General features: G+C 31.7%; 4 protein-coding genes across 11 annotated transcripts; 3 read left to right on the top strand and 1 right to left on the bottom strand.

Moving 5' to 3' along the window:
• Window positions 1–1649: 1649 nt before the first annotated feature.
• LOC113864728 lies at window positions 1650–7664 on the top strand. 6 transcript variants are annotated; one of them, XR_003504909.1, is made up of 10 exons: window positions 1656–1792; window positions 1987–2258; window positions 2422–3076; window positions 3411–3610; window positions 3716–3960; window positions 4261–5137; window positions 5370–5623; window positions 5775–5833; window positions 5948–6057; window positions 6141–6482. XR_003504909.1 is itself a non-coding variant. In XM_027498782.1 (6 exons), exons 2-6 carry the CDS (start codon window positions 1987–1989, stop codon window positions 4953–4955), a joined length of 2067 nt encoding a protein of 688 aa, XP_027354583.1. In that variant the 5' UTR covers window positions 1650–1792; the 3' UTR covers window positions 4956–5198. The 6 variants fall into 6 exon arrangements, 1 of the variants encoding a protein (XP_027354583.1); XR_003504910.1 differs by having other exon boundaries at window positions 1743–1792; window positions 4261–5106; window positions 5370–5617; window positions 6141–6626; XR_003504911.1 differs by having other exon boundaries at window positions 1650–1792; window positions 1987–2232; window positions 4261–5106; window positions 5948–7664.
• A 710-nt stretch (window positions 7665–8374) lies between these two features.
• LOC113864704 (probable E3 ubiquitin-protein ligase RZFP34) lies at window positions 8375–14305 on the top strand. Of its 3 annotated transcripts, XM_027498729.1 has the most exons (15): window positions 8375–8604; window positions 9457–9673; window positions 10318–10352; window positions 10451–10620; window positions 10769–11018; window positions 11106–11193; window positions 11635–11694; window positions 11810–11842; window positions 12258–12335; window positions 12595–12638; window positions 12837–12877; window positions 12973–13055; window positions 13148–13239; window positions 13347–13458; window positions 13733–14247. In XM_027498729.1, exons 5-15 carry the CDS (start codon window positions 10831–10833, stop codon window positions 13841–13843), a joined length of 930 nt encoding a protein of 309 aa, XP_027354530.1. In that variant the 5' UTR covers window positions 8375–8604; window positions 9457–9673; window positions 10318–10352; window positions 10451–10620; window positions 10769–10830; the 3' UTR covers window positions 13844–14247. The 3 variants fall into 3 exon arrangements, with proteins under 3 accessions (XP_027354530.1, XP_027354529.1, XP_027354531.1); XM_027498728.1 differs by having other exon boundaries at window positions 8375–10352; window positions 10478–10620; window positions 13733–14303; XM_027498730.1 differs by lacking the exons at window positions 9457–9673; window positions 10318–10352; window positions 10451–10620 and having other exon boundaries at window positions 13733–14305.
• Window positions 14306–16203: 1898 nt separating this feature from the next.
• LOC113864703 (FCS-Like Zinc finger 10-like) lies at window positions 16204–18455 on the bottom strand. The gene is made up of 3 exons (XM_027498727.1): window positions 18277–18455; window positions 16646–17755; window positions 16204–16354 (listed from the first exon to the last, which is right to left on the bottom strand). The coding sequence occupies exons 2-3, from the start codon at window positions 17740–17742 to the stop codon at window positions 16204–16206; spliced, it is 1248 nt and encodes a 415-aa protein (XP_027354528.1). The 5' UTR covers window positions 17743–17755; window positions 18277–18455.
• A 7526-nt stretch (window positions 18456–25981) lies between these two features.
• LOC113866206 lies at window positions 25982–26614 on the top strand. The gene is made up of 3 exons (XM_027501088.1): window positions 25982–26048; window positions 26292–26343; window positions 26467–26614. Exons 1-3 carry the CDS (start codon window positions 25982–25984, stop codon window positions 26612–26614), a joined length of 267 nt encoding a protein of 88 aa, XP_027356889.1.
• The last annotated feature ends 562 nt before the right edge of the window (window positions 26615–27176 follow it).

Genomic DNA, 27176 nt, shown 5'->3' with positions numbered 1-27176 from the left:
ATATATAAGGCGAACACACGCATGTATATGATCTACAAAATAAATATAAACTTTAAATTATGAGAAATAAATATATTTTTATGCCATAGGTTATAATAACTTTAAAATAACTGTGTGATCATTAAATAAATGTTAATTTCAACCATTTTACATATAATTGTATGATCAAAATTATTTTTCTCATTTTTAAATTATAAAGTTTTTCTCTCACACACAAATGATTATTTTATTTTTTGTAAACTTTATATCTTTAATATAATTTGTTTTTGAGAGAGAGAAAAAATGTTAAATTTAGATTTGACCAAACATTCCCTTCGCCCGTTTAAATAAAATCCGAAAATTATGATAAACAGTTGATTAAACACATACACTAAAAGAAAAGATTCCAATTTGGCACCCAAGAAGAATAAATTATGAAGGAAGACATAAAAAGTCAAATGCATTTTTTAAAGTATGGATTAATGTTGGATTGTAAGTTGTCTGTCCAATTAAAGCTCCCGCATATTTTTCGTCACTCAATTATGTATAAAATATTGTAGCGGTTCTTTAGTTCCAACAATAAGAAATTTATTTATCTTAATAAAAAGACATTGAATTTTGTTTATTGAATATGTGTGCTTGATTTTAATAAAAATATTTGAATTTTTAAAATATTTTCTTATTAATATAAGTATGTGAAAAAAATATACCCATTTTAACGAGCCTTTTAGTTTTTCGAGCAGAAGATACGATTTATGCATATCAATATATGTGTGGTATATAAGAGAGAGACGTTAAAAGGAAAGTCATGATTGAACTGATAATGTTTTTAAATTGATATTATACTTAAGTTATGGGAAGAAAGTGAAGCACACCTTGAACGATAGTGAATATTTAAAATATAATCATAAATAAAAATAATACGTGAGAAAGTACATATGGGGCAGACATAAGAAAAAAAATGACTATATATATATCACATATATTTTTCGTAAAAAATAATAAAATATCTATCATTTGATCGATCCAATTAAGTTCGTTAGTATATATGGTATAATCATTGAAAAACTTGTATTGTACTTTTAATTGTTTAGTTACACTAATAAAATCATATTTTATTTACTAAAAACACAGATAAAATTTAATCACAAAAGGATACAACATTTAAAACAAAGTTATAATAATAGTTTGGTATTGGTACTATATGTAATTTTATTTTCTTATAAGTTAAAAATGATTAATTTTTTAAAATTTTTAAAAAATTAACTGCAAACAAGTTTTTAAAAAAAGTTAAATTGAATTTATGAAAGGAATTTAATTCATGTTATTACTTCGTTTTTTATACTTCTAAGTATTTGAAGAGAGAAGTTTCTTAACTATAATAGTCATTCGATCATGTGTATGTTTCTTTTAATCCTGACCTTTCAAATGAAATTTAATAGTAAATTATTACCTAATAGCGGTTTTTCAAAGAAAAACTATTCAAATAAAAAAAATGAAAAACTAAAACATGTTCGTTATAAACTAGCCACTAAATTGAGTATTTCGTACAATCGTTCTCTTCTTTTTTGTATTCAGAAAACAAAGATCGGCAGATTGAAGCCCAAATCCTTTATGGGCTGTATAAACTGGCTTAGCCAGCCCATAAGAAAACAGAAAGACGGTGACTATTGTTCGCTTGCGCTTGGTCTTTGGTGTTGTTCACGCTGAAGAAGAGATCCATTGCACACTCTCGCTCGCTCGCTGCGAGTTCATGTTATTGTTAATCTGAAAAAAAGTAGTGTATCCCCATCGCCGAGGCGAATGCAACAAGGTAAACCAGATTTTCCATCAAAATTTTCTAATTTCCATAGTTAGTGTTACACGAGTTTGAGCGAAGAACAATAATGGTAGTTACTAGGTTTGATTGAATGTTGAAAGTGTCACTTATTGCTAATTGTTGCGTGGCGCGGATGAGAGGTTGTAGCACAAGTTTGTGATTTTTTAATTTAGTTTTGGAAATTGTAGATGCCGAGAATGGAGGACATTCTGAACCTTCCAGTGCAAGACCCTCTTTGTTCTGAATTTTCTGCTGCTCATATAAATTGGGTTAAATTGGAAGGTGGTCGCCAAGGTGGTGATGATATTGCTCTTATTCCTTTCGCCAGAGTTGATGATTTTGTAAAAGGGGAATCTTCTAACCCCGAATGCCCTGCTAGCTTTCGCATTGAATCAAGAAGGAAGAGACCTGTTGGAAGCATTGCCAAACCAAGGGTTGATGGCTATCTTGAATATACACTGTAAACTCAATTTGTTTCAATTCAAACTTACAAGATATGCTTACTCTTTGTTTTCTTTATTTGGCTGGCTCTTTTTTTAATATATAATTTATGTGATTTGAAACTCAGTTGACTTGGACCCTGAAAAGATTTTTCTAATTAGCAATTATATGTTGATATCTAGATATTGGTGTTCTTACGGTCCTGAAGACTACCGAGAGAGTGACTCGGGTGTAGGGGATGGCACGAGCACCAAACCTGCTTCTGGGAAGGGAAGCAGGCCGGGGAGGCGTCACATGATGAGAGGATGCCTTTGCCATTTTACTGTTAAGAGATTGTACACCCGACCGCTACTTGCACTAATCATTTATAACCAAAGAAGGCATGTAGATAAATCAGGGGCACCATGTCATGGATTACTTGACAGGGATGCCGTAGGGACGAGAGCTATGTATGCTCTGCGAATTTCAGATGAGTTGCGTCAGAAAGTGATGTCTATGCTTTATGTTGGAATAACTATGGACAATATAATACAACATCATGCAGAGGTGAAGCAGAAGCAAGGTGGGCCCCAAAACCGTGATGATTTTCTCACTCGAAATGATGTGCGTAACATGGAAAGGACTATTCGAAATTCTTCACATGAGCTACATGTAAATGATGAATGCAGTGTAAAGATGTGGGTTCAGCGCCATCAGAAGCATGTTTTTTATTTCCAAGACAGTTCAGAATCATTTGTGTTGGGTTTACAGACAGATTGGCAACTGCAACAAATGCTTCGTTACGGAAATAATAGTTTCATTTCTTTTCATTCAAATTTTGGCTCGAAGAAGCTTAAGGTATTGCACATTGTTTTTGTATTTGCCTTTTCAAACAAGGAAACTATTTATTTACATTTTATTATTAAGATAGTTACACCTGAAGTCAAGAATGGCCAAAGGGTATAGCTTTTATCTTGTTTACCATGAATTTTGATGAGAAAAAACATGTTTAGAAGAAACATATATTGTACATCTATAAGCTGTCTAGATCATCAGTAATTAACCATTTTCATTAACATAATCATGAATAATATATATCCCTCTTTTTGTTTATTTTGAATATATTATTTATTTCAGCAGAATGTTGCAGGACTTAGAATATCTTATATATTTTCTTTCTTGTCCCTGACAGTATCCCATATGTTCTTTACTTGTTTTCGATTCATCAAAAAATTCAATTCCTGTTGCTTGGATCATCACCTCATCTTTTGTTGGTAAAGATATTCATAAATGGATTGTATTGCTATCTGAAAGATTACGAACCAAGGACCCAAGATGGAGGCCTAATGCTATTTTGTTGGATGATCCTTCTTTTGACTATTCTATCATAAGGTAAAAGAGAGATTAGTGCGGTTCTTTTTAGTTTCATTAAACTTTTTTGTATTTTTAAGAGAATCCTCCTTCATAGCAAATGGCGTGAGATCTTACTTATTGCAGAGAGGCTTTCCAATGTCGCATCCTGTTATGTACCTGGCATGTTCGCCGTACTTGGATAAAAAAACTTTTCAAGAAATGCTGCAACTTTGAGGTGCAGCGCGAGATGTTTAGGCACCTGGGATGGATTATGTACTGTACAAGATGTGGGCCTAATGCTATGGATGCAGTTGAAGAGCTTACGCAAATATTTGTTGACCAGTGTGCCTTCATGGACTATTTCAAGGGCCATTGGCTAGCTAGTATAGGTATTTTTCAAGTAATAATTCATTTTGTATTCAATGAAGACATCTACTCTTGCTGTAACATCCTTACATCACAATCAATTTAATCTGAAACACACTGATTCAGATTTTATATCCAAGTCATTTCATTCTCGGTCCCACCTCCAGAAGAGTGCCTTAAGTTTTGTTGGGCTACAGTTACGTTAGCATTTCTACAATTGACTAAATGTTTTCGTTATAATTACTGGAGTATCCAATCATTTGAAAATTCTGAGCATTAATACTGTTTCTTGAATAATAATATTACTGTTCTTTCTCATGCAGATATGTGGATTAATGCCATAAAATCACTCCCTATGACAACTCCCGAGCCACATGCTGCAATAGAATCGTATCACCTAAAATTAAAATCCATACTTTTGAAGGAGAATTATGCTAATTTCTGGCTAAGAATTGACTGGTTAATCCACACTTTAACTACTGAATTTCACGCATTATACTGGCTAGATCACTACAGTTTAGAGACTGGGTGTTTTGAGAATCAACGGGACAATTCTTTCTCCTCTAATGCTTGGTATCACGCTCTTCATATTCCAGATGTTGATGTGATACTGGATGAGCAAAATCTCCATCTTGCCAAAGTCTTATCCCAGACTGACAGAAGCCTGGTGTATACAGTTTGGAATCCTGGTTCAGAATTTTCACTTTGTGATTGTTCCTGGTCTAGGCTGGGAAACCTCTGTAAACATGTCATCAAGGTGGCAATTTTCTGTAGAAGTCGACAAGTTGCAAGACCATTATTGTCTGCTCAAGTTTATAAACAGGCTTTGCTCACCCTTCTCCATAATCCTCCTGATGATCCTTTAGTTCTTGACCATGCCATTTTACATGTGGCCCGTTTGCAACAAGACATTAAGGCCTTGGAAGACTTGTCCAATAGTGGATTGCTCCAGCCCATAGCTCCTGATATAAGTTCTCAAATGGCTGAGAATTCTCTGCTTTTTCAGCGCATCCAGTGACTAGCTCATTTTGAAAATACATTGACTGTGTTCGCGTTAAGCTCATTCTTATGGTTATCCACTTGAGGCTATTTCATGATCCTTGAGCAATCAAGTTGCAAGAATCAAAAGGATAGAAATTTTCTTTTAGGAAGGTTCCACGGCTATTCAGGTCATGAAAGCTCAACACTCTTTTTGCAGAAGTAACTTTCTTAAAGTGCTACCTTTAGTCCTAACCTTTATTTATATGTCACTGTTCTTTTCTCTCTTTCCTTTATTTCCCTCTCATTTTTGTTTTCATTTTTTTTTGTGTGTTGAAGGGGGGGGGGGGGGGGGCGCTGGATTTGTGTTATTAAATTTCGTTTAGGAATGTGCATAATCTTTTCCATATGCATTAGTTCTTTCATGTAAGCTAAAAGATTCTTGACCTTCCAGTTACACTGAAGGTGGAGTTTGACCTATGATTATTGGAGGTTTGAGGTGGCGTCTCTATAGCATATTTTGAGGCTGTTATCTGGCAGGCACAATATACCATCAGATGCTTTCACCCCTTGGAGGGGTAGGATGAACTGCAGGGTGCCAAAAGAAATGAGAATGGGAGGAACAAAGCACTCGGGGATCGTATTGTGGTTCATTACATGAGTTGAGGCTTCAAGGTGTTTTGAAGATCAAACCATCATGCAGTCAGTGTGAGCAAATATCTCTCAAATATTTTATAACAAATTTATCTTGATGCTTTGCTTTTATATTCATGATACCCTATCATTTAGTAAATGTTTCCTTGCTGGTTTTCCTTTCAACTAACCTGAATGTTCTTGTTCTTTTGGCTGGTGGCTGCAGTGATTGTAATTGTTTTTTGTATCAGCATGCCCTGCTGAGGGTAGTCGAAAGAATTAAAGGTATTACTCATATTTGATGATGAGGCTTTGTAGATATTCTATGACTAGATGCGTTTCCCTCTTAGCTTGAAGTTGCTTTGAATCTACTAAGTTGTCTTCTTATCCATCTTTCAGGACATCTTGGCTTTTGTGCCGAAAACGCCAATTGAGTGGTGGGTGCATGGCACCTGCTTGGAGCCATTCATCTTGCGCACTAGACCAATGCGAACTAAATAGTTGAATTGGTACTTTCATTAAATTTGATGTTTGATTCCCCCATATGGTATTTGTGGTTTTATCAAGTCCCAGTTGATTAGATGATTTTCAGGTCGTGATTATTGAAGGAGCAGATATTCATGTGGTTCCCAGGCATCCCGTCATTTCAGTTATGGTGTCTCTTGGGGTAAGATACACAGGTGATATAAATCGTTGGATGCCACATAATAAAAGGTGAAAAAAAATGTCAATAAAGACGTGTGCGTAGAAATCGAGCCAATCTACCCCTTCTTAAGTTCAACCAGAACATCATCAGAAGAGATATTACTATCTCAAAAAAAATAAATAGAGACTTCCACGGTTGAGGTATCAACCATTTGTATAGCCGAGATCGGTTGAAATTTTATTAATAGTACTATCACTGTAAATCTAGTCTCTTTTAGTGTAAAGTAACAATGAGATAAATTTTGGTAAAGATTAGGATAAATAACTTTTGTAAATTAAAAAACTAACTTAATTTTTTTTAAATTTTAAAGACTAAAATATTTGACTTGTACTGATTCAGAATTATTTGAAGGCTTGTTTTATAACACAATTGCACATCACGCCGTCCAAAAGGTTTTCTATATCACTATGCTCGTCATAGATATGGCCCAGAATAATATCTCGGACGCAATTGCTTAACATAATCTGTTGTCCGGCCTAAAACATCACAAACTTTTGTCGTTACAGTAAGAAACAAATCCAAGTATGATTGAATTTTTTTTTCGGACGGTAAGTATGATTGTATTTATTACCACCTATACTCAAAAGTTTATTAAGGTTTTCTGAAGTTACCTTGATGTAAAATAAATGGTAAGACGTAATAGTAATAATTCTGACGCAAACCCAAACTAAGACATTTGTTCTGTAGCCAATATATGATCTAATTATATCCATTGATAGTAAATTAATCAATCACTTCCGTAACGAATCTGTTGTGTATCCGTTGGTCCTCTATCGTGACAAATTTTGATACTCGGTGATCCACGTAGCAGCTCGTAAAATTACGTAGCAATGCTTGACACATAAGTCTTACACAGTGATTGACACATTCAGTAATTTATTCGATAAAATCTTACAATGATTGACACATTCTTTAATTATTTTCTCGATTCATAAAAGCCATCTTTGTCACGAAACCCATTATTGAGAACATGATAAGCAAAAACTTTCCACTTGGCGCACATAGGCACTTCCTCTTTTGGCCTCGTCAAGTCGCCAAGCTAGATTTCAGCGATTAACGAAGGAAAGCAACTATAATGATTATATTAAGAATAAAAAACCAATTAGATTTAACTTCGATTCCATTAAACATATGATCTACAGAAAATAGATAATTATGCAACAACCGAAGTGCTTATGCTTTGCTGCCACGTATGTTCTAGACGCTCACATGGTAAATTCCATGTATCTTCTGTTTATTTATAATTACTTTACAAGAGATAAGCTTTGAAATCTAATGAATGTTTAGAAAGCGAAAGAAAGGTTTATATCGGAGAACCGTACCTTGTCTTGATCTGATGACTTATAAAGAGTAGCAAAATATTACATTCTTTTAAACATGTTCTAATTTAAAATCGATGTGAAATATTTTCTTTCGAAAGCACAAAAAAAAAAAAAAGGAGGAAAGAAAACAACATTTTTAGAAAAATCCTCTCGTTAAGGACTGTTGAAAAAGAGAAAAGAAAGACAGAACAAATAGTGATACGAAATGTAAGTGAAAGAATACCATGATTTTAATTATAGTTTATTCTATTAAAAGATTTTAAATATTATTTAAAATGTTAATTTTTCTCAAATTTTAATTCAAATAATAAAAAACTAACACTATTTTTTAGTTTCTCTTTATTTCTTCTTCTTATGCAAATGATACGTAAATTACATAAAATTTGACATTTGATTATAGTTTATTCTTCCGTGGTTTTTACATAAATTGTAGAATAATAGTATATCTATAACACGATTCTCTTATCTATCTTTGTAGTTATATGTTCTTTTAAAATCTCTTAAAACAGTGGCTTGTGAGACTTAATTGATAATGAAAAAATATTGAGCAATGCGGATGATATGAGTAGTGCGAAAGACAAACCGACCATGTCAGAGGTTGGGCGGTGTCGTTGTCGAATGGACGGTGTGCCCGAACACAATAAGACAACACTATCGTCCGTATGTGAGTGAAACAAGAGATGTGGTGGTGACACGTAACTAATGCATCCGCGACGTGCCCATTTAGAAACAGCGTTCAGATATTTGAATCACTAATAAGAGAGAGAGAGAGAGAGGGCAGTTTTGGAATGACACAAACAAACGCCAAAGCTGTCACCAGCATTGAGAGTGACAGTTTCCGAAGGCTCTGGAAAACATGGGCCGTTGAGGGACTATAAATTCCATTCCCATTCCCATTCTCATTCCCCTGTGCTCCTCTGTAATATTCGTATTTGCTGGGTCAGGGGATATACGAATCGGAGCTCCGAATTTAAGACTCTTAATTCGAAATTCCAATTGGATCGCCCAGCACTCTCTCCAACTCCAAAGTTCGTTCTTCTGTGACAATTTTCACCCATTCTTCTTTCTTTTTTATTTTTGCTTATTATTATTATAATGCCCCGTTTGGAGAAGCAGAAATGCAGCATCATTTCAAGTCTTACATTTTTAATGCGTTTCCAAAACTTAATAGTTTAATTGATGTTGTCAATTGTTTGCGATTGCTTTTGTTTGCTGATTAATTTTGGTTTTACGGTTGTAATTTGTGCGTTTGTGATATTTGTTGATGTTTCTGGAAACTCAATTTTGAACGTAATACTTATACACGTTAGAAAGTTGTTGCACATATTATATGGAAGAAAATGTGAAAACAATTTTTTTTAGCTATAAGGAAGTTTTATGTGTTTGGAAATTAATAAGAAGACACTTCTTTGCTTGTTGTATGGATGGGTAAGGTGCCAGAACATAGGGGATTCGGGAGTGCAAAAATTTAAGGTTCGAGGTGGAAGAGTGATTTTGTTGGTGTCGCTAGTGTGTACAACTGTGCATAGAAATGTTTTCCAGGAAATTGTACTTAGTGTCCAAAGTGGACACCCAATTGCAGATTATACACTACAAGGATACTCTGTTTATTAATGGAAGAGTGGCCCGAAAAGTACATCTTTTACTGCCATTTTGATACACTTTGTCCGCAAAACTTTTAACATCTACAAATGTATAGGATTTGGAACTAATTTTGGTATCGTTGAAGCATCTTATGGGATTTCCTTTCGCATAATTCATGACAATTATGCTTTTGTTTCTTTGCCCATTGTGAATTGTGAAAGGGTCGGCTTAATGCTTGCACCTATTGTTTGGTCGATGATAATTATCAGTACCAATCTGTCTCTTTCTTCATCCAGCTTACATTTCATCTAGGCTTGGTCAAGTTGCTTGAAGAGACAAACCTATTTTGATTATGGATAGGGACTTCATGTTCTTGAATTTTCAATATGGTTATGCAGTCCTTGGAGTAATTCGAATGTTCCTTTTGGCAAAGGGGTCTATCGATCACATATTGATTTGACAAGTGAACTCACTAAAAAAAAATTCTGATTTGGCCAAAAGGAATCTATCAAGGTGCAGACTATATGAAATTTATAAAAGGTTAAATTATCGGTCCTTATAGTTTCATTGAATTTTCAAATTGGTTTTTGTACTTTGTAAATTTTTAACAAAAGTTTTTATTTTTAAAAATTTGAAATAGGTTCTTATTGTTTAACTAACTATTCAATTTAACCCTTACCAAATATAATTTTTTCTAATTAAGTCCACTATAAACGTACAGTAATAACAATACAGAATGGTCTGCATAGACTATAAACAATCATTAGTGGAGGGTTAGCTGATTGGACCTATCAAAACTCTAAAGAGGGCCTTTGAAAGAGCTTATTTGGGTTTATGAAAGTAGTTCATGACCTTCTTTTTTGTAAGTCTTTTTTAGTTTATTTTAATAAGCTCTGTGGGGAAGTTTATCAAAATTAAGTTTTTCTTGGCTTATTTTAATGGGTTGTAAACTTCACTGACATGTTTATAAATAAGTTCACATTTGATATTAAGAGCTTATTAGAAAGTGTTTGATTAAATTGTTTACCCAAATACACCCTAAAAGTAGGAGGCTACCATATAAAACTTTTATATTATAAAGGCTTAAAAATTTGGTGAAACTATAAGGACCAACAGAGTAATTAATGTGCTAAGTATTTGCTTTTGGTAAGTTTCAGTTTTTGGAGGAGTCAATGCAGAACTGCCAAGTAAGGTAGGCTGGTCCTTCAGGGACAATAAAATCAAGACATCTCCACTCTATTTTCATAATTTGGAATGTTTTTATTGAGTGATTTATTGCTTTTAACATAGGTTGGAGTCTCTATTGGTTGGCTCCAGTATAGTGGGATTTGTTCCAGGAGTTCTTCAAGGAATCAAGTGATCATTCAATGCTATTGGTTTCTATTTACCTCTAGAAGCTGCCAAGCAATCCAGTGCTACATTGGTGTTTATGTGGAATTATTGTATGTGCACTTGTTTTGGTGTGTGCTGTGCCCTCTTGGAGTATTACTGATTGGAGCTGACCAATCTTAATTCAATTTTGTTGTTGCTGCTTTCAATTGATCTTCAGCAGTGTAGAAGAAAGCAAAATAGTTTTGGGATTATGTCTAAATAGTTTTTTTCATGCAGGTCACTAGGCTTACTGCCTTCTTCTAGATAGCTTATAATCTTATCTAAAGATAGCTAGCATCATGGGAGAGGTAGCAGTAATGCACTCTGAGCCTCTGCAGTTTGAGTGCCATGACATGAAGCACATGACTGACAAAGATGTGTATAATCTTCCATCAAATGCAGAGCAAATACTTGGAGAAGAGTCGAGTCAATCAACAGCCCACAAAGAGATCAATGACTCACAAGAGAGAGGATATATGGAATATGGGTAAGTTCATGTTTGCTAGATTGACTTCTACTATTTAAGTTTTAGCATTTCCTTTTCTTTTGTTAAGAACATAAGCATCCCCTGCAGATGTCAACATTACCAAAGAAGATGCCGTATTAGAGCCCCCTGTTGCAATGAGATTTTTGATTGCCGCCATTGTCACAATGAGGCAAAAGTGAGTTAATTTTCCACTCTAGTATTTCGCCATAGCAGTTTTTTATTTAAATACTTTATCTATGGTGTTGTTCATGTCGATATAAATGATAAGAGCCCATCTTATTTCATATTTCAAGATGTTTCTTAGAAAATCTTTTTTTCCCCCTTGTAATGTAGACAATATACATAGACGTGTAAGAATAGTCCAAGTTTAATCTGTTTTTATTTTTCTTTGCCTTTTAATTTTGGGGTCATTTAATAGCCCTTCCTATGAGAAACTGGAAAAGCTAATGTCAGTTGATTAAACCTACTGTTTTTTGGAGGTTTTAATGAGTCCATAAGCTCTGTGCAATCAGACTTAGATTACTTTGACTTGGAATGTCGAATGAAACTGGATCATTGTGTTTAAATTTTATGTTTAGCATTCTGTTTAATTTGTTTTTATCTTGTTTTTTGGTAGAATAATATCAACATCGATAAGAAGCAGAGACATGATATTCCCCGCCATCAAGTTAAACAGGTATGCTCATTTAATTGAACTCCACCTATTTGAATCTCCACAATTTTGAGCTCCATTTTGTTTTTTTTTATTTCACCTTTGAGGCTATGCTAATCAATAACTCTGCTATATTCAGGTGATTTGTTCACTTTGTGGGACTGAACAAGAGGTGATTTTATATTTTCTTTACTATCCTTTTGTGTAACATTCATAGTGGTATGTTAAGGGAAGATCTAGATAATAATTAAGCTGGGTTAAATCTTTATTATTTGTCAAATACTAGAGAAATGACCTCAGCGTGAGAGTGTGCAAGAATGCTCGTAGACATTGAAAGAACAAAAAGTTGCATTGTTGAAAAGAATTTTAAAGTTTATTACTTTTTGAAGGCTCTTCTAGATGTTTTATGCAAAACTGTAAGCAAGTACTAGTTTTGTGACATTCTCATAAGCTAATGACTAGGCAATATGACATTTGAAACCTCTCTGGGAATTGGACAATCCGTGAGACCATTATGAATCCTGAGGTTGCTTAATTTAGAATCCCTCATGAAAGTTTTTTCTTATGTCAATATCTGCTGCTTCCAGGTTCAGCAACACTGTATCAACTGTGGTGTCTGTATGGGCAAGTACTTCTGTGGGACTTGTAAACTCTTTGATGATGATGTAAGTACTTAACCCTACAGAGGGCTTTTTAATTCTTTTCATTTTTTATATTTTTATTTTATCTATCCATGAGATTAGCACAAGCTAGTGTCTATTCTCTATACTGTACAATATAGTTTGGTGATGGATTGATTATTAGATTAGAACTGTTAAGCCATTAAGGTTTGCATCATGTAGCATGTCCTGTAATGCTGACAGTCTCTTCACAAAAATGAAACATAGAATGTGTTAGACTAACTTATTTATTTTATCTGTGCAGGTATCTAAGCAACAGTACCATTGCAGTGGCTGTGGAATTTGCAGGTATGAATTTATAATTGGTTAACTAATCTGGTTAAATTATCTGAAATATCAAGTGCACTGCTATATTGCTTCTGTCCCAGCATTAAAATGACCGTGCTCCTTGTGATATAGTTCTACTCTTGAGTATATTTTGCTTTTTTAGATACTGTATTTTGTATCAAAATTCAGCCCGATTGATTCTGATATGCTTTGATACAGAACTGGAGGAAGTGAAAATTTCTTCCACTGCTACAAGTGTGGTATGTAATATTTTTCGATCCTACGTTTGTAATAAATACTAAATATCAATGCTATGGTTTCAAAATGCTTTAGTTGGTCATGATTACTTGCATAGGTTGTTGCTACTCAACTCTGCTGAAAAACAGTCACCCTTGTGTGGAAGGAGCAATGCATCATGATTGCCCCATTTGTTTTGAGGTAACATACGACTTCCTTATTTTGGCACTGATTCTCAAGAATTTGTTGAATTGCTGGAGGTTGATGCAAGTACGCCAAATTTGTGATTGCAGTTTTTGTTTGAATCTGTGAATGATGTCACTGTTTTGCTGTGTGGACATACAATCCATAAGAGCTGCCTCAAGGAAATGAGGGAACATTTCCAGTGAGTATCCCAGAGCTCTTAACTGTCTCCTTGCATTGTCCTTTTCTATCTGCTCTCAAGTCTTGTTGCAGTATTTTTCTTTATCTTTGCATTTGATTCTGCATCAGGTATGCTTGCCCCCTCTGCTCAAAGTCGGTTTGTGATATGTCAAAGGTATGGGAGAAATTTGACTTGGAGATTGCGGCTACACCAATGCCCGAACCGTATCAAAACAAAATGGTCAGCATCCTTTTTCTCCCTGTTAGATGATGATGGATATTATATGTCATCATGTTAACCATGAAACGGCTATATTCAGTCAGTACTTGATTTTATTGATGCTTTGTTGTGACAACGCAAATGAGGGAGGGGATGATAGAGAGTGAAGTTTGTATATGATGAATTGGTAGTTGACATAGATATGTAGTGTGATACATTTTTGTTGAGTTAAATACAATAGAAAGTTACCTTTCCTCCGGATTTTGAGGAACTAATGGTGATAGTCTCTTAACAGGTTTGGATCCTTTGCAATGATTGTGGCAAAACTTCTCACGTTCAGTTCCATCTTGTTGCACAAAAGTGCTTGAACTGCAAATCCTACAACACACGACAAACAAGAGGCTGAGCAAGTGGCATGATTATTTATCGATTTCTATAGGACTGAATTTGCTTTCACTTCATTCCTGTGAACGTAGTGGCAACCCAAGTGCAACTTCAGAGTATGAGGAAAATGCATGCACGTGTGGAATTTCAGTTTTCTACTACAGGCTGAACCCCATCCAAGGAAGAGGAGCGGGTTTTCACGTTGGTTTGGTGTCGGGGATCAGGTCAGCAGTTGTTTTGTCGGTTGTTTTTGGTTGGGGGTAATTGTTTGCTGTTGCCCTTTTAGTTTTATGTTTATTTTGGATATGTAAACTTTCAAATTAGCTTTGTTACTCGATATATTTGTAGAATCTTACTAGGACAACGATGAACATGTTACCTATCCGAAAGTTGAACTTGGGTTTACATAAACCCATTTTAAGAAAAGTACTGCATTGTGTTCCTGAATTTAATCATAACCTAGAAAATGAGAATTGCAGTTTAGCAACAGAAAATCAGTTAAATGAAGTGAGAAACAATTTCTTTGTGTTGGGTCCGCAATCTGCATGACGTTATGGGAAAAGTAAGATAGTAGCGTTGTGGAGTGCCAGTAAACTACCATGTAAATTGAGCATGGCTTTTGTATTTTTGATACCTTCAACAGAGCTGCCAATTTTGGTTGCCGGTTTGGGGGGAGTAATGGATTTATGCAAATGAAGTTTTAAAAAGTTTAAAATTATTTTATCTTTTAAAATGTTCAAAGTTTAATTTTAGGCGAGTGTAGAACTTGGGAAAACTAGCTTGTATAATTACAATTTTGTTCTCTCTATTTTTAGACTTGAGTTTAAACAATTATTTAAAAGTGGTAAAAGTTTTATTGAATTATTATTATTATTATTGATGTGTACTAAATTCAATCTTTTACGTAGGCTTAAACGAGTAAGAAAGTCCAGATTTATCTTAGAAATTTAATTGCCTAAACTATATTTTAATGAGTATTTAAGCAGAATCGGGTCATCATTTTGTCAGCTCCAACATCAGGTGACGGTTTGATCGGTTCAATCAGTTAATTAATCTGATGGTAAACTTTTGTGCTATGTAATGTAATAAACAGTGATTGGTGGATGTTGTTGATTATTCACTTTCTTCCTGTCAGCCTCATTCACTGGGTTGCCTAGACGCCAAATCAACCATAGAGAAAGCAGCAGTTTGATAAATGGACTGCTAGAGTGCTAAGCTCAGAAATTGAAAAGTAAAGCCACAAAATGCGAACTATGGACAAGGAACCCCCGTAGAAGATAATTGCACGAAAAAAAATAATAGAATAATACGAATTTATTTATAATATATTAAACCTTAACAACAAGCTCTCGGAACTTTGGTCTTTAAAGTTCATTTAGAAGAATTTATGAAAATAACTAAAAATTATATAAACTTTTTTTTTTCACTTATTTCAGCAAAAGTTTAGATATAATTTATTAAAATAAACTATTTTCAACTTAACTTGATAAAAATAAGTGATTAAATTTACGATGTAAATCATCATGCGAGCAGTGCTTAAAAAATTTTGTTCTGTTTGTGAGAAGCAGTGTTCAATATCAAGCCAGCGTCTCACTTTGGTCAACAAGTGGATACCCTTTTTGAAGTATTTGAACTTCATCTGAACAAAGGCAAACGGGTTTTAGCAATTAGCTCACAGAAATTGCATTTTTCTTTGGGATTTTAAGTCACTCAAATTTAATTTCAAAAGTGAGGAGCCTCCACTTTTTAAACGTGCTAGAAAAATGAAGAGATCGGAACGAAATTAAACAATATTTCCTAACAGTACGAGAAAATGGCATTTCTTTGGAGTTTGCAATATATATATATTACCAAAATGGGAATCACAAGATTCGTCTAAATGCAAGCATATTCAATCAGGTTAAAAATTAATGGGGAAACGCAAAGGAAAAAAGGTACCAAAAACAGCCATTCAGTTTTTCGATTTTCAGTCCAAACCTCACAGGTAAAGGCAAGAAGATGTATAATCTAGGATAGTAATATATCATAGAAGTCAAAAACTTTGTTTGGGGTTGTATACATTGACATAATATAGAGATCATGCAAGAAAAATTCAAAAGGGAAATCCAGAAAAATAGGCCTCAACCCTTTAATTTTCCTTAGGCTATCAATAGTTTGATAACATATATCTCTATTTATATAATAGAAAACAAAACTAGCTTAATGAGAACCGCAATCCAGCATAGACCATGAGAGCTTGAAACACCAATTCCAAGCAAACGCAATGATGTACAAAACGACCATCCAGGCTGCTAAAGGATGCACATAAAACAGCTCACTGTGAACAGATGATCAGGTGCGTCTACCATTCTCATGGACCATGTGCATGTGGTACATAAGCCTTTATGTAGCTGTGAGGATGCCTGTTTCAAAAAGTTGCTCACCAAATTTTGGCTTTGGATAGTTTTCAGAAGAAGGGGTCGATTCCTCTAGCTCCTCATCAATCATGATCTCCATGGCTCGGCAAGTTAAACTGCAAAATGCCTTTTCACCCCTGCAAGATAATCAAAAGAAGCCCATCTTTGAATCAAATTTAATCCATCTAATAGTCATATTTGGATTCATGTTTAGACGTGACCTGTTGAACAACCTCTAAACATGGATTTATGTCAATTTAAATGTGAATCCAAACATACTATAAATGAGCATGTATATATGTTTACTTCAACGCTACTAATCGTAACTTCTGCATTGGATTCACATTTACAAATCATTCTATGTATTTTCAAGAACACGTTAAGAATCTGTTTGTCAAAGTAAAAGATATGCAGCAGTGCTAACCCACCCATAAATATAAATGTCTTTCCCGTCTTCTAGTTTCCTGTTGCAATGGTGGCAGAAACTTAAGAAGTCACTTGAGGGATATGGGTTTGGATTTGGACTCTCTAACCTGTCACCTCCAGGATTCACTTCCTTCTCTTCATTCTTGAAATGGTTTTTAAATGCATTAGAATGAGTCTCCAAGATGCAATCACCAAAAATATGAGTGGTTTTGGGATTGGGGCCATGGGAAATCACACATGTGTAATCCTCAGAGTGTTCAATATCACTAGCTGAAAGAGACTTAAGAAATTCATTGGAAGAGCAAATGGAAAGAGTGTTTGAATTCAACTTTGAAGGAGGGAAGGTATTTGAGTTCTGGCTTCCCCCAATAAAATGAGGAGGAGAGCTCACTAGGATGTTCATGTCTTTCAAAGCAAAATTATCAATGTCTGAATCCGACTTGGTTAAGCCAGAGAGAGTTTTCAGTGGACTACAAGAGTCCAATGAACAGGACCGGGTTCTCCCAAATAGCTCATGGTCCTGGCAGGTTTCTCCAATCTCAAAAAGAACAGTGGATTCAGGTTCACCCTTGTGGATAACGGATCCATTTTGGGTATAAGGAACCTTACAAAAATCTTTTGGTAAAGACTTAGATGCCTCTAAAGAATCCCTATTATAGGTTTGACAATTTGTGGTTTTGATCATCATTTGGGAACTGAGACTAATTTTCTTGCTCTCTGGTGACTGGAGAATTTTCCCACAAAACCTAGAACAGTCTTCCAAAGACTCTACAATGCTTAGACCTACTTTGCAGCAATCCCAACTCCTTTGGTGCCCCTCATTGGGTGATGATCTTGGTTTTCTAACAGGGTTGCCTAGATTTGAAAGACCTCTAGCATCAAGTGGAGAAGTGGGGCTCCTAACTGCATCAGAATCCAACCCTTTAGGACCAAGACCCACAAAAAGACAAGGGACATTGAAAATTGAGTGGCCTTTGATGATGTTGCGCCCCAAAGCATGATGAGATTGAGAATAGTACTCCAAATTGGCATCAGAAATTGTCGGATGATTCATGTGGTGTTGATCCTTCTGCACTGACCTATTCCTCTTCCTCAGCATTATCTCAAATCACCTGCACAACACAACCCAGGTTTGTCCACATAAATTCAATTATCAACCCATTTCAAATCACAAACAATGCCACATCTGAGCAAAAAAATCAAAACTTTGGGGGTGCATATCCCCCTGGTGAAACCCAAAACCACTTCAATTGCAAGATTCCATAGAGACCCAAAAAAAAAACATGCAAATGAAGAAACTAAAAACAGAACCCATTCATTTCCCCCCAACTGCAAAAAGTAAAAGGAAAATGAATTTTTTTTTTAAAAAGAGAAACTTTTTTTATGCCAATAGAAAGCTAAATGAGTGATTAATGGTACAAACAGAGTTACCATTACCAACCACAATGAAAAATGGTTGATGAATGAGAGAGTGCGAAAGAGAGAGAAAAAGCCCAGTGAAGCCCCCACACTAACAAAACCAAAATGAAAACAGCTACAAGGCATAACCAGTGATGAGGCAAGAGAAATCAGAGAGTGAAAAAGGTAGCATAAAAAAGAAGAATCTGACGGAAAGAAAAGAAAAAAAACCCACCAAGTTTTTTTCTCTCTGTGCTGGGGAAACTTCACAGAGATGAAGGAGGGTGTGTGAAGAAGAGTCTCAACCCAAATGCAGTAAAAAAAAAGACTAGATGTGTGAAACTTGTGCAGTACGACTTCTCTCTCTTGCATGCCTCAAAATCAGCGAAGCAGTGAGCTTCTGAAATACTCCACTCTCTCTCGCTCTCATAAATGTACTATACCACACTGTTTGTATCTGCCCACAGAATTGTTTTGTGTTTGTACTTTCCCCATTTTTGCTCCATGGTTCATGTTAAACCGGTGTTTCTTTTTTAGCACATTTGGTAATAACAGGACTCAAATTAACAATTCATGGATGTGGTGAAGGGTTATGATCTCAATTAAATTAACTAGCAGTAAATAGTTTAGACAACTGTTTGCACATTGGGTGGACAAACAGAAAATCTTTCTTGCAGAATTTACTCAATGTGTCTGAATCACCCATAAATTTCAACATGAATATGAATATATATATATATATATATGAATGTACATTTACAATATATATTTTTTCAAAATACGATGAAATGATGCTATTAATTAATGTCTGTGATGAAATAATAACAAATGTAGAGTAGTTCAATTATTTATGAGTGAAAAAGAAATATGATGCATTAAAAAATAATTTTTAAATATTAAATTATTATTTGTATATAAGATTAATGATAAAAATTGTAGGTTTGTAATTATAGTTTTTTTTTAAATTAATTAAACCATTTTCAATATTTTAATTAGTAATTTTTAATAAAATAAATTTATTTAATAATTAATTTATAATATTTTTATAAAATAAAAAATTTAAAATTTTATAAAAGAAGACAATTGAAAAAAATTACTTCACTTTAAAAATAAAAAAAATAGTTAACCCAAAAAATAAAAATTGACATGATTTTAATTAAAATTAAGAATATAATTATAAATCCACAAGTGTTAATGTTACAGATTTATTTCTAACGACTCAAAAGTGGTATAAAACATCAAATATTTAAATTCATGACACTGAATTTGTCCTCATTCGGTTAAATTTGAAATTTAATGCCATAATACAGTTTGTCATTGTATTTTGATGTGAAATTAAAAGCGAATCTAACTAGCAATGGCATGTTCCAATTGGCGGTGAAAAAATATTTCACGATTAACTATTATTAAGTAATACATAAATATTAATACAAGCGTTGTTGACATGCTCTAGTATGAGAATAAATTTATTTTTATATTAATTTGTTAAAGTTAAATTTTCAATAAAAATTAAAAATAAGTAATAATGATGAAAAAATATATAAAATTTTCACAAATTTTTAATATATTTTTAAATAAAAATTAATAAAATACTTTTAAATTTTAAATTAAAAAATTTTATATAATTTTTAAATCAATTAAGGAGACACCACTTTTTAAAAAAAATATTAGAAAAGTGTGATTGTTGTTTACGTGGCAAAAATATGAATCAATTGGCAGCACAGAAGAGAAAGTAACGAAGAGAGAGGGAGGGAACAATGTGAAAGGCTTTTACAGAGTGAGTGATCACAAAACGACAAAAGAGAGGCTGTGATGATTGAATTAGAACTGACAATGCGTCACGGTCTTGCTCAGTTGACTGAGTTACTGGGCCCACAACACGGCCTCACAATAGAAGAGAAGAGATGCTCCAAATTACACTCACCCACTGCACTACTGCACTGTTTTTAATTATCTATAGTACACACAATAGAGACCTTTAAATTAAATTGAAAATCTTTTTTCTTTTTTATTGAAAAATCTTTTCATTTTGATTTTAAGTTTTGAAAGTTTTAACCAAATAAAAAGTTAGCTTGGAGTTAAGGGTCAAATTATCTGCCTTTACAAATGATTTTCTATAGATGCATGTATAATGTATACAGCGCAAAGTGTATTATTTTATGAGTTAAAGTATATAGTTAAATAACTATATATTAGTGAAAAATATAAAAAATAAAATAAGTGATAAAATATTTAATTTTATTTGTTGTTGACTAAGTAAATTAATTAGTAAAATTCATTTTAATTTAACTCATAATTTTGAATTTAAATCTTAGGTAATGTTAGAGAATTTTGTTGTCTCTTATAATTTTTTTAACTGAAAAAATTAATGTGATAATATCAATAATTATATTAATAAATGTTTGTTTTGTACCATGTGTGTACACACTTTAATTTTTAAATTAATATTTATAATTAAAATTAATTTATATGATATAAAAATATTATTCAAGTTGTGATGTAATTTTTTTAAAATATATTTATTTATTAAAATTTGGATCAAGTGCATTTTATTTGTCAGTGTATTTGCACTTTTTACTTTAATTTATTAAATTAAAAACTGTACTTTATAATTTAATATTGTTTGAAATTTCTCTTCTATTGGGGATTGATTTAATTGTTAATTTAAAAATTTATATTAAATTTATAAATTTTTATATATAAAAATTAATAAATATTTCATCATATTATTTTATTTTAATAAATAATATATAAAAAATATATATAAACATTAAAATTTACTTAACATTATTATAAATATTAAATTATATAAAATTTGATAATCATTGTCACAAAGATAACATAATAAAATTGAACGATTAAATTGTAATTTTATATTTTATAAAAAATTATTAAATATTATAAATATTTAAATTTAATTTTTTATATTAACATATCTTAAATTTTTTATATGTAAATATTATATTTAAAATTAATATTTATAATAAAATAATATTTCTTATAATTTATTTAAAATTAATATAATTTTAATAAATATTTATTTTAAAATTTAGAAATATAACTAGAAAAATACCAAAAAAATCAAAAAGTCAAAAACATGAAAAGCGCGTAAACATATATATGAAATTGATTACAAGTTAGCAATAAATTGAATGTAAATAAATAAAAATTAATTAAAATAATTATGAAAAAATATAAAAATATAAAGTAACAGTTTATTAAAATTATTTTAACCACATGAAGATGAAAAAAACTAAAAAAATTAAATAGAATAGAAGTACAATAATAATAAAGTAATTAAATTGAAAACATAAAATGTCATGTAATAATTTTTTTAGAATTGCAACTTTATATGTATAAATGTGTGAGGATAACGTTTTCTATGCTCTTTCGTGTCTACTGCCATAACATTAAAATGCAACTTTCATGTAGAAGGTCCCATACTAAGATATTGTGCAGCAGACCAACTTGACATCATTTTCAACTTTAATTTATGATGTGAACATCAATTCTATTTCTTCACAACTTTTATTTAAAATAGGATATATGTATTTTATTTAAATATATTGAACTTTAAAAAGCATGGTTAGATAAGTCAAACTATTGTTGCAAGATTAAGCATTCACTATAAATAAACAAGGGTGCAAAATGTCTAAAAGTTATGATCTTCCTTACTAAAGTATTCATTGGAGTAGCATGCATTCTCATTATCTCTGATTGAAATAAAATCGATTCAACAAGTTCTTGAAACTTTGTATTTAATGGTTTTATAAACTAAATATAAATTAAATTTTTAATCCAATAAATTTTATTAAAGTAATAATGCTAAGTAAAATTATTTTAATATTATTGTTTTTTTATCTATACTATAGAAATTTTTTATTTAAAATAATATTGTTCAAATTAAATAGGGTTACCGTGAATAATAAAATTATTCATTTAAATATTTAATATAATTATATTTAATAAAATTAAAAATTAAAAATCATATATTAAATTATAACAACTTTCCATAGATTGAAGTTTAAGATTATTTGCAAGTAATATAAATAATTTAAAAATATATATAAATTTTATCATATTTTACATTATATATGTTAATAAAATTGTACAAACAACTTACTTAGAAGGATAAATATATATGTCATTTAAAATATTTAAATTATATTAAAAAGGTGAAATGTTTTTAAATGTATAGATGATTTGTAGATTATTATTGTGACTTTACCAAAAAATATTTTTTAAATTAGGATTAAAAAGGTTATATTTTTATTCAAATACACTTAAGAATACTTGAAAATTTTATTTTTTATAAATAAATTTTTACATGAATTTATTTTACAAAAATAACGGATGAGTTTACATGAAAAATAAAAACAAATAAATTGTCTGAACATCCTTGAATTAGCCTATTAATTAAATAATCCAGTAGTTAAATTTTACTTTAATATGTCCTTAAAAATGATATACACATCTCAGGGCTACAAGCTAATTTTTCCTACAATTATTATTATGTACAGGTAAATAAGAGAAATGTTATTTTAATTTTGATTAGGTCTATCATATTATATAATTATAGTATAATTACTTACTTTTAATTTATATAAAATGTATGAATAAATCCAAAATAATTGGTAAAATGGGTTGCATTTGTTGATGCACATATCCACCTTCCCATTTCCTGGTGAGAGAAAATTCACCTTACCAATTAACCATGTTTAACTTTGAAGTGGCTTGGCTTGCCATGGAGTAAGCATAGGTTTTTGTATGGCCATTGTAACTTTAAGATGCTCAGTCCTTGTTGTCGTTTTCTGTGACGCTACTTTTCATGATTTTAGTACCCAGTAAGAAAGAGAGAGAACAGAAGCCAGGCACGTGTGTGCTTCATCTCTCATCTCTATATCATCCAACGCTCCTCCTTGCAAGATTCTTTTACAATGATGGCATTTTTTCTTTTATTTTTTGCTACTGATTTTTTTTTTTTATCTTTTATTGTGCAGCTTTTTTATGCAATCCCTGACCCACTACCCAGCGCACGTGTTATAATACGAGTGGCGTGTTTGTTGAGACTTGTTAATTTTTTTTTCTCTTTCCTTTCGGTTTTAATTAATTCCTGATTTCAGTTTAAATATTTTTTAATTTGTGTTTATTTTAAATTTATTAATTCTATTTTCTGTATTATCTATATTTATAATTTTTAACACAAATTAAAACACACTTATTCTCTAATTTATGCATTTCCAGAGCTAGAATTACAAGTACCACTCTTCCTGTTTTCTTTTTTTAATAATTATCACATAATCACGTTACATAAATCTCTCCTGTTCTTTGTCGTTGCTCTCACAGAACAGTGAAAATACCACTATTTTGTCACGAGATTGACAATAACAGCCATTGATTATTTAAATAATAAATTGTTAAATTTTCCACTCCTTTATGCTGTTCCCTTGAAGCTTTTCTGTGGCATTCTCTTGTTGTATATTCAACCTCTCAAATTCCATGTAAAAAAAAAAAGAGTAATATATTTTTTTCTTTTTTATTTTGTTATCTATTTAATAAATCATTTCTCTCTTTTTTTTTAATCTTGCTCTAATCTGTAAAAGAGAAATATTATAAAAATATAATTTCTCAAAGAACAACAAATGCCTTCTTTTAATTTTAAATGCTCCAAATTCGCTCGAGGCCTTTTTGAATATGGCAGGGCAATTTAATTTGGAAGGTGTATGACTATGCGGAAAGGGAACTTGATCCAAGGACGATGCAAACAGTGCACGGTTCAACATCCACGACCATGGATCGCACATGCACGCGGTCAATCGACCAATGAAAACAGCTACCTACAAACCTAGATAGCTAAGGTACCCATAAAGGACCTATCTATCTTGCGTATAGACAGTCTAATGTAAGAAATTTTCTACGTACGTATTAATAATATTTAGATGGTAATGGATATTTTATGATCGATTCCGTATATCTTGTCTCGAACGACAATTCCGTACTTGTTCACTCGATAAGATACGACTATTGACCAAGGCACAAAACACAAAAGAATGGAGGATACATGACTATGAGAATAGAGTTAGCAAGTGCATGAAGAGAGAAGTTTGTTGGTAGAGTTTGGTTAGCCTATGCTTGTTTGTGCATGTTTAGATTATAGGCAGCTTACCCAAAACCTTAGTTTATAGAATGTAATGTAAGTTTTATTTACAAATTATTGGTTGTTTGGATAGGTGTTCCATCTTCCAAGGCCTCTCCGAACCATAATGTTTAGTGAAAAATACGTGGTTCTATTATTTTAAAAATTGTTTGTTTGATTGGTTCTCTTTAAACTGAAATTCTCTTCCACACACACTCTCTCAGTCTCTCACTTAAAACAACTTATATTGAAAAAAAAAAAAAACAGCTTTGGAGTCACTCATAAAAGAGCAAATTAAAAATAAAATTGCTTTAACTCAACCTTAAAATTCAACAGAAAAAAATGTTATTAATTTAAGTTTCATAAAAAGTATTTTAATTGATACAGCACATCTTAACAAAGCAATTGTTTAATAGCTTTTACATTTTTAATATAATTAAAAATTTAATTAAATTGTACTTATATATATAACCATGAATTATTTTATCATTGAAAATATTGACTTTAATAACCATTATTTTTAAAATTATATCTATAATAATTTTTAATTAGTTAATAGCTAATATAAAAATATTTTACAATAACATTTTATAAAAATAGTTTCTATAATAAATATATTTTTAATAAATTTGATAAATTTTCCATGTACTCGTAGACAAAAATTAATAAATCCGTAATAAAAGACCTCCTACATTATCGGTCTTAATTAAACAAACATAAATGTGTTGGACATTTACCAGACACATATGGTAAATGGCACGAAATGAATATTAATGTATTAACGACCACTTCATCATTTAAGAATGAAATAAATAATTTTGTGTCGTCATCATCTTGTATAATTTATATTAATCTTTTGGTGCTATCATTTTCTCTCCCGTCTATGCGAGGCCTCCTATGTTCCCAAGTACCAAAAAATTCTTGCAGGGGATTATGAAACGCAGTATTATTTTAAGCCAATTTGTTTTGTTTGGTGAGCACTGCCGTCGGTTTAGTGATGAATACACGTGAACATGAAAGGGTGCCACTCAAGTAATCTTGGGATTTAGTAATTTATTAGATTTTTTGTTCCAATGCCACATATTTATGTGGCAGAAATGTAAATTTGGAGTTGGCATTTAGATTTCAAATTAAATATTTGGAGGAAAGTAGAATATTTAATTTCTATCTACTTGGTGATTTGGGGCCAAGTAAACCTTTGAATTTATTTCCAAGAACGTTTAAGATGTATAAATGTTAGCCATATCCTTACGGACTGGAATATCACTTTTTTAGCATTAGAAGGCTTTCTGCCTTTCTTTTTCTGGTCCAAGGCTCTCTGCTTTTTGTCATCATTAGTAATGAACCAAGAGAGTTTTGTTGTGAGACGAAGATTATTTCTTGTTAGTTGAATTACCTATTTCTTATTTAAAATTGAATTTTAAATTAAAGTATATTTAATATATGTTAGAAATTAAATTTTATTATTTATAAAGTATTTTTGAAAAATAAATTTCAAAAAGTAATTTTATACTTCTTAGAATTAATTTCTGAGAATAATTTATAAATAACTTTTAAAATCTAGTTTCTAAAATACAGTAAACATACTTTTAAAAATTAAATTTAAAAGCAACAATTACTAAACAAGCTGGCCTTAACAAAATGAAACCCAATAGGGTAAAAAGGAAAAAGGATAATATTAAATTAATTAATTAAACAGTTTCCGTTTTCTTTCCTTTGTATATACATTTCACAAATTCAAAGAACAGGGAAAGCGCGCGTATTGTTTGTCATTTCGCTCCCAAGCGAAGCAAGGTTCAGATCGATGGCGGAGTTAGAATCAGCACCTCCACAGATAGAACCAGAAAACAACCTTTCCTCTCTCATCTACGGTGAGCCATAACCATTCCTTCAATCTTCCATCGGAATAATCCATCAGCATTCGCAAAACTTGAGTTCTAAAATTCACTGCAATTACTAAACCTAATCGCTTATTCAAATCACAAGCGATGCGATCTTTCTCTTGTGATGAACTAAATTGATTTTAAATTTCAAGCAATGCATGGCTCGCTTGGTTTTTGAATTATTTTCTGTGTGTTTCCTTTGAATTCTGATTATTCGGCTAAACCGTACAGACATATCAAACGAAGCTCAAGCGATCATGGAGAACATGCTTAAGACGATCACGTTAGCTTTCTAATCATCATTATTCATTTTACCGATTTATTTTCCATTTTATTTGTATAATTACTATTTATTTGTTATGCTTTCAGATCGAAGTTTGTGATTATTTGTGCTTCGTTTTTGTAGTGAAATTAATCAAAACTCTGCAGTGATAGAGGAAGAGATAGAGAAAAGTAAAAGTACTGCTCTCGAAAGGAAAAGAACCTTAGATGAAGAGAAGGATCACTTTCAAAAAGCTGCTTATGCTGTTCTTGACATGCTTAACAGAGATTAAAATGCACCAGGGTATCATTCTACATATTTCATTTCATACATTGCATCTTCAGTAACACCTTGGTTTCAGTGAAATTATTTTAACCTTTTACTTATCCAATGAAATACATCCACGTTTATCCGTGCAGTATTCGTATGAATTTCTTCTGTACTAAATAGCACCGCCGTGCATCTTTATCCTGTTTGGTTAAGAAGATTGTGTGTTGCCTGAAATGGTGACGTATCAAAAAGACCAGCGTCTAGTTAATCTCTGTTTGATTTGATCATTAGAGGATATAGAACTCATCGTATAGTTCTTCTACCAATTAAAAAACTAATAAATAATATTAAAAATTACAGAAATATATGTATTATTACAATTTTTTCAATGAACAATTTCTATTTTAACTAGTGACTTTGAACATTGGTTAGTATTTTTCTTAATATATATACATATAGTGTGTGTATCACACATATTACTGGTTCAATCACAGTATAATTACACTTGAATTAATAAATCATAAACCTGTATTTTTATTAATTCAATAATCAAACAAATTTTAAATATATCGATATAAAATAAT

This window comes from Abrus precatorius, unplaced genomic scaffold (genome assembly GCF_003935025.1).
Source record: "Abrus precatorius isolate BTA unplaced genomic scaffold, Abrus_2018 Scaffold4, whole genome shotgun sequence".
Taxonomy (NCBI): Eukaryota; Viridiplantae; Streptophyta; class Magnoliopsida; order Fabales; family Fabaceae; genus Abrus; species Abrus precatorius.
Note: the sequence above shows the minus strand (reverse complement) of the source record. Positions and strands in the feature narration are given on the sequence as shown.

Bases quoted from the DNA above. Each gene is read 5' to 3' on its own strand.
- LOC113864728 (XM_027498782.1), top strand. From the start codon at position 1,987: ATGCCGAGAATGGAGGACATTCTGAACCTTCCAGTGCAAGACCCTCTT. The intron at 3,077-3,410 runs GTATTGCACATT...TGTCCCTGACAG, and splicing joins TTGGCTCGAAGAAGCTTAAG to TATCCCATATGTTCTTTACT. The intron at 3,611-3,715 runs GTAAAAGAGAGA...TACTTATTGCAG, and splicing joins TTTGACTATTCTATCATAAG to AGAGGCTTTCCAATGTCGCA.
- LOC113864704 (XM_027498730.1), top strand. From the start codon at position 10,831: ATGGGAGAGGTAGCAGTAATGCACTCTGAGCCTCTGCAGTTTGAGTGC. The intron at 12,639-12,836 runs GTATGAATTTAT...GCTTTGATACAG, and splicing joins AGTGGCTGTGGAATTTGCAG to AACTGGAGGAAGTGAAAATT. The intron at 13,240-13,346 runs GTGAGTATCCCA...ATTCTGCATCAG, and splicing joins GAAATGAGGGAACATTTCCA to GTATGCTTGCCCCCTCTGCT.
- LOC113864703 (XM_027498727.1), bottom strand. From the start codon at position 17,742: ATGCTGAGGAAGAGGAATAGGTCAGTGCAGAAGGATCAACACCACATG. The intron at 16,355-16,645 runs GTGGGTTAGCAC...ATTATCTTGCAG, and splicing joins AAAGACATTTATATTTATGG to GGGTGAAAAGGCATTTTGCA.
- LOC113866206 (XM_027501088.1), top strand. From the start codon at position 25,982: ATGGCGGAGTTAGAATCAGCACCTCCACAGATAGAACCAGAAAACAAC. The intron at 26,049-26,291 runs GTGAGCCATAAC...TAAACCGTACAG, and splicing joins CCTTTCCTCTCTCATCTACG to ACATATCAAACGAAGCTCAA. The intron at 26,344-26,466 runs GTTAGCTTTCTA...TCGTTTTTGTAG, and splicing joins AACATGCTTAAGACGATCAC to TGAAATTAATCAAAACTCTG.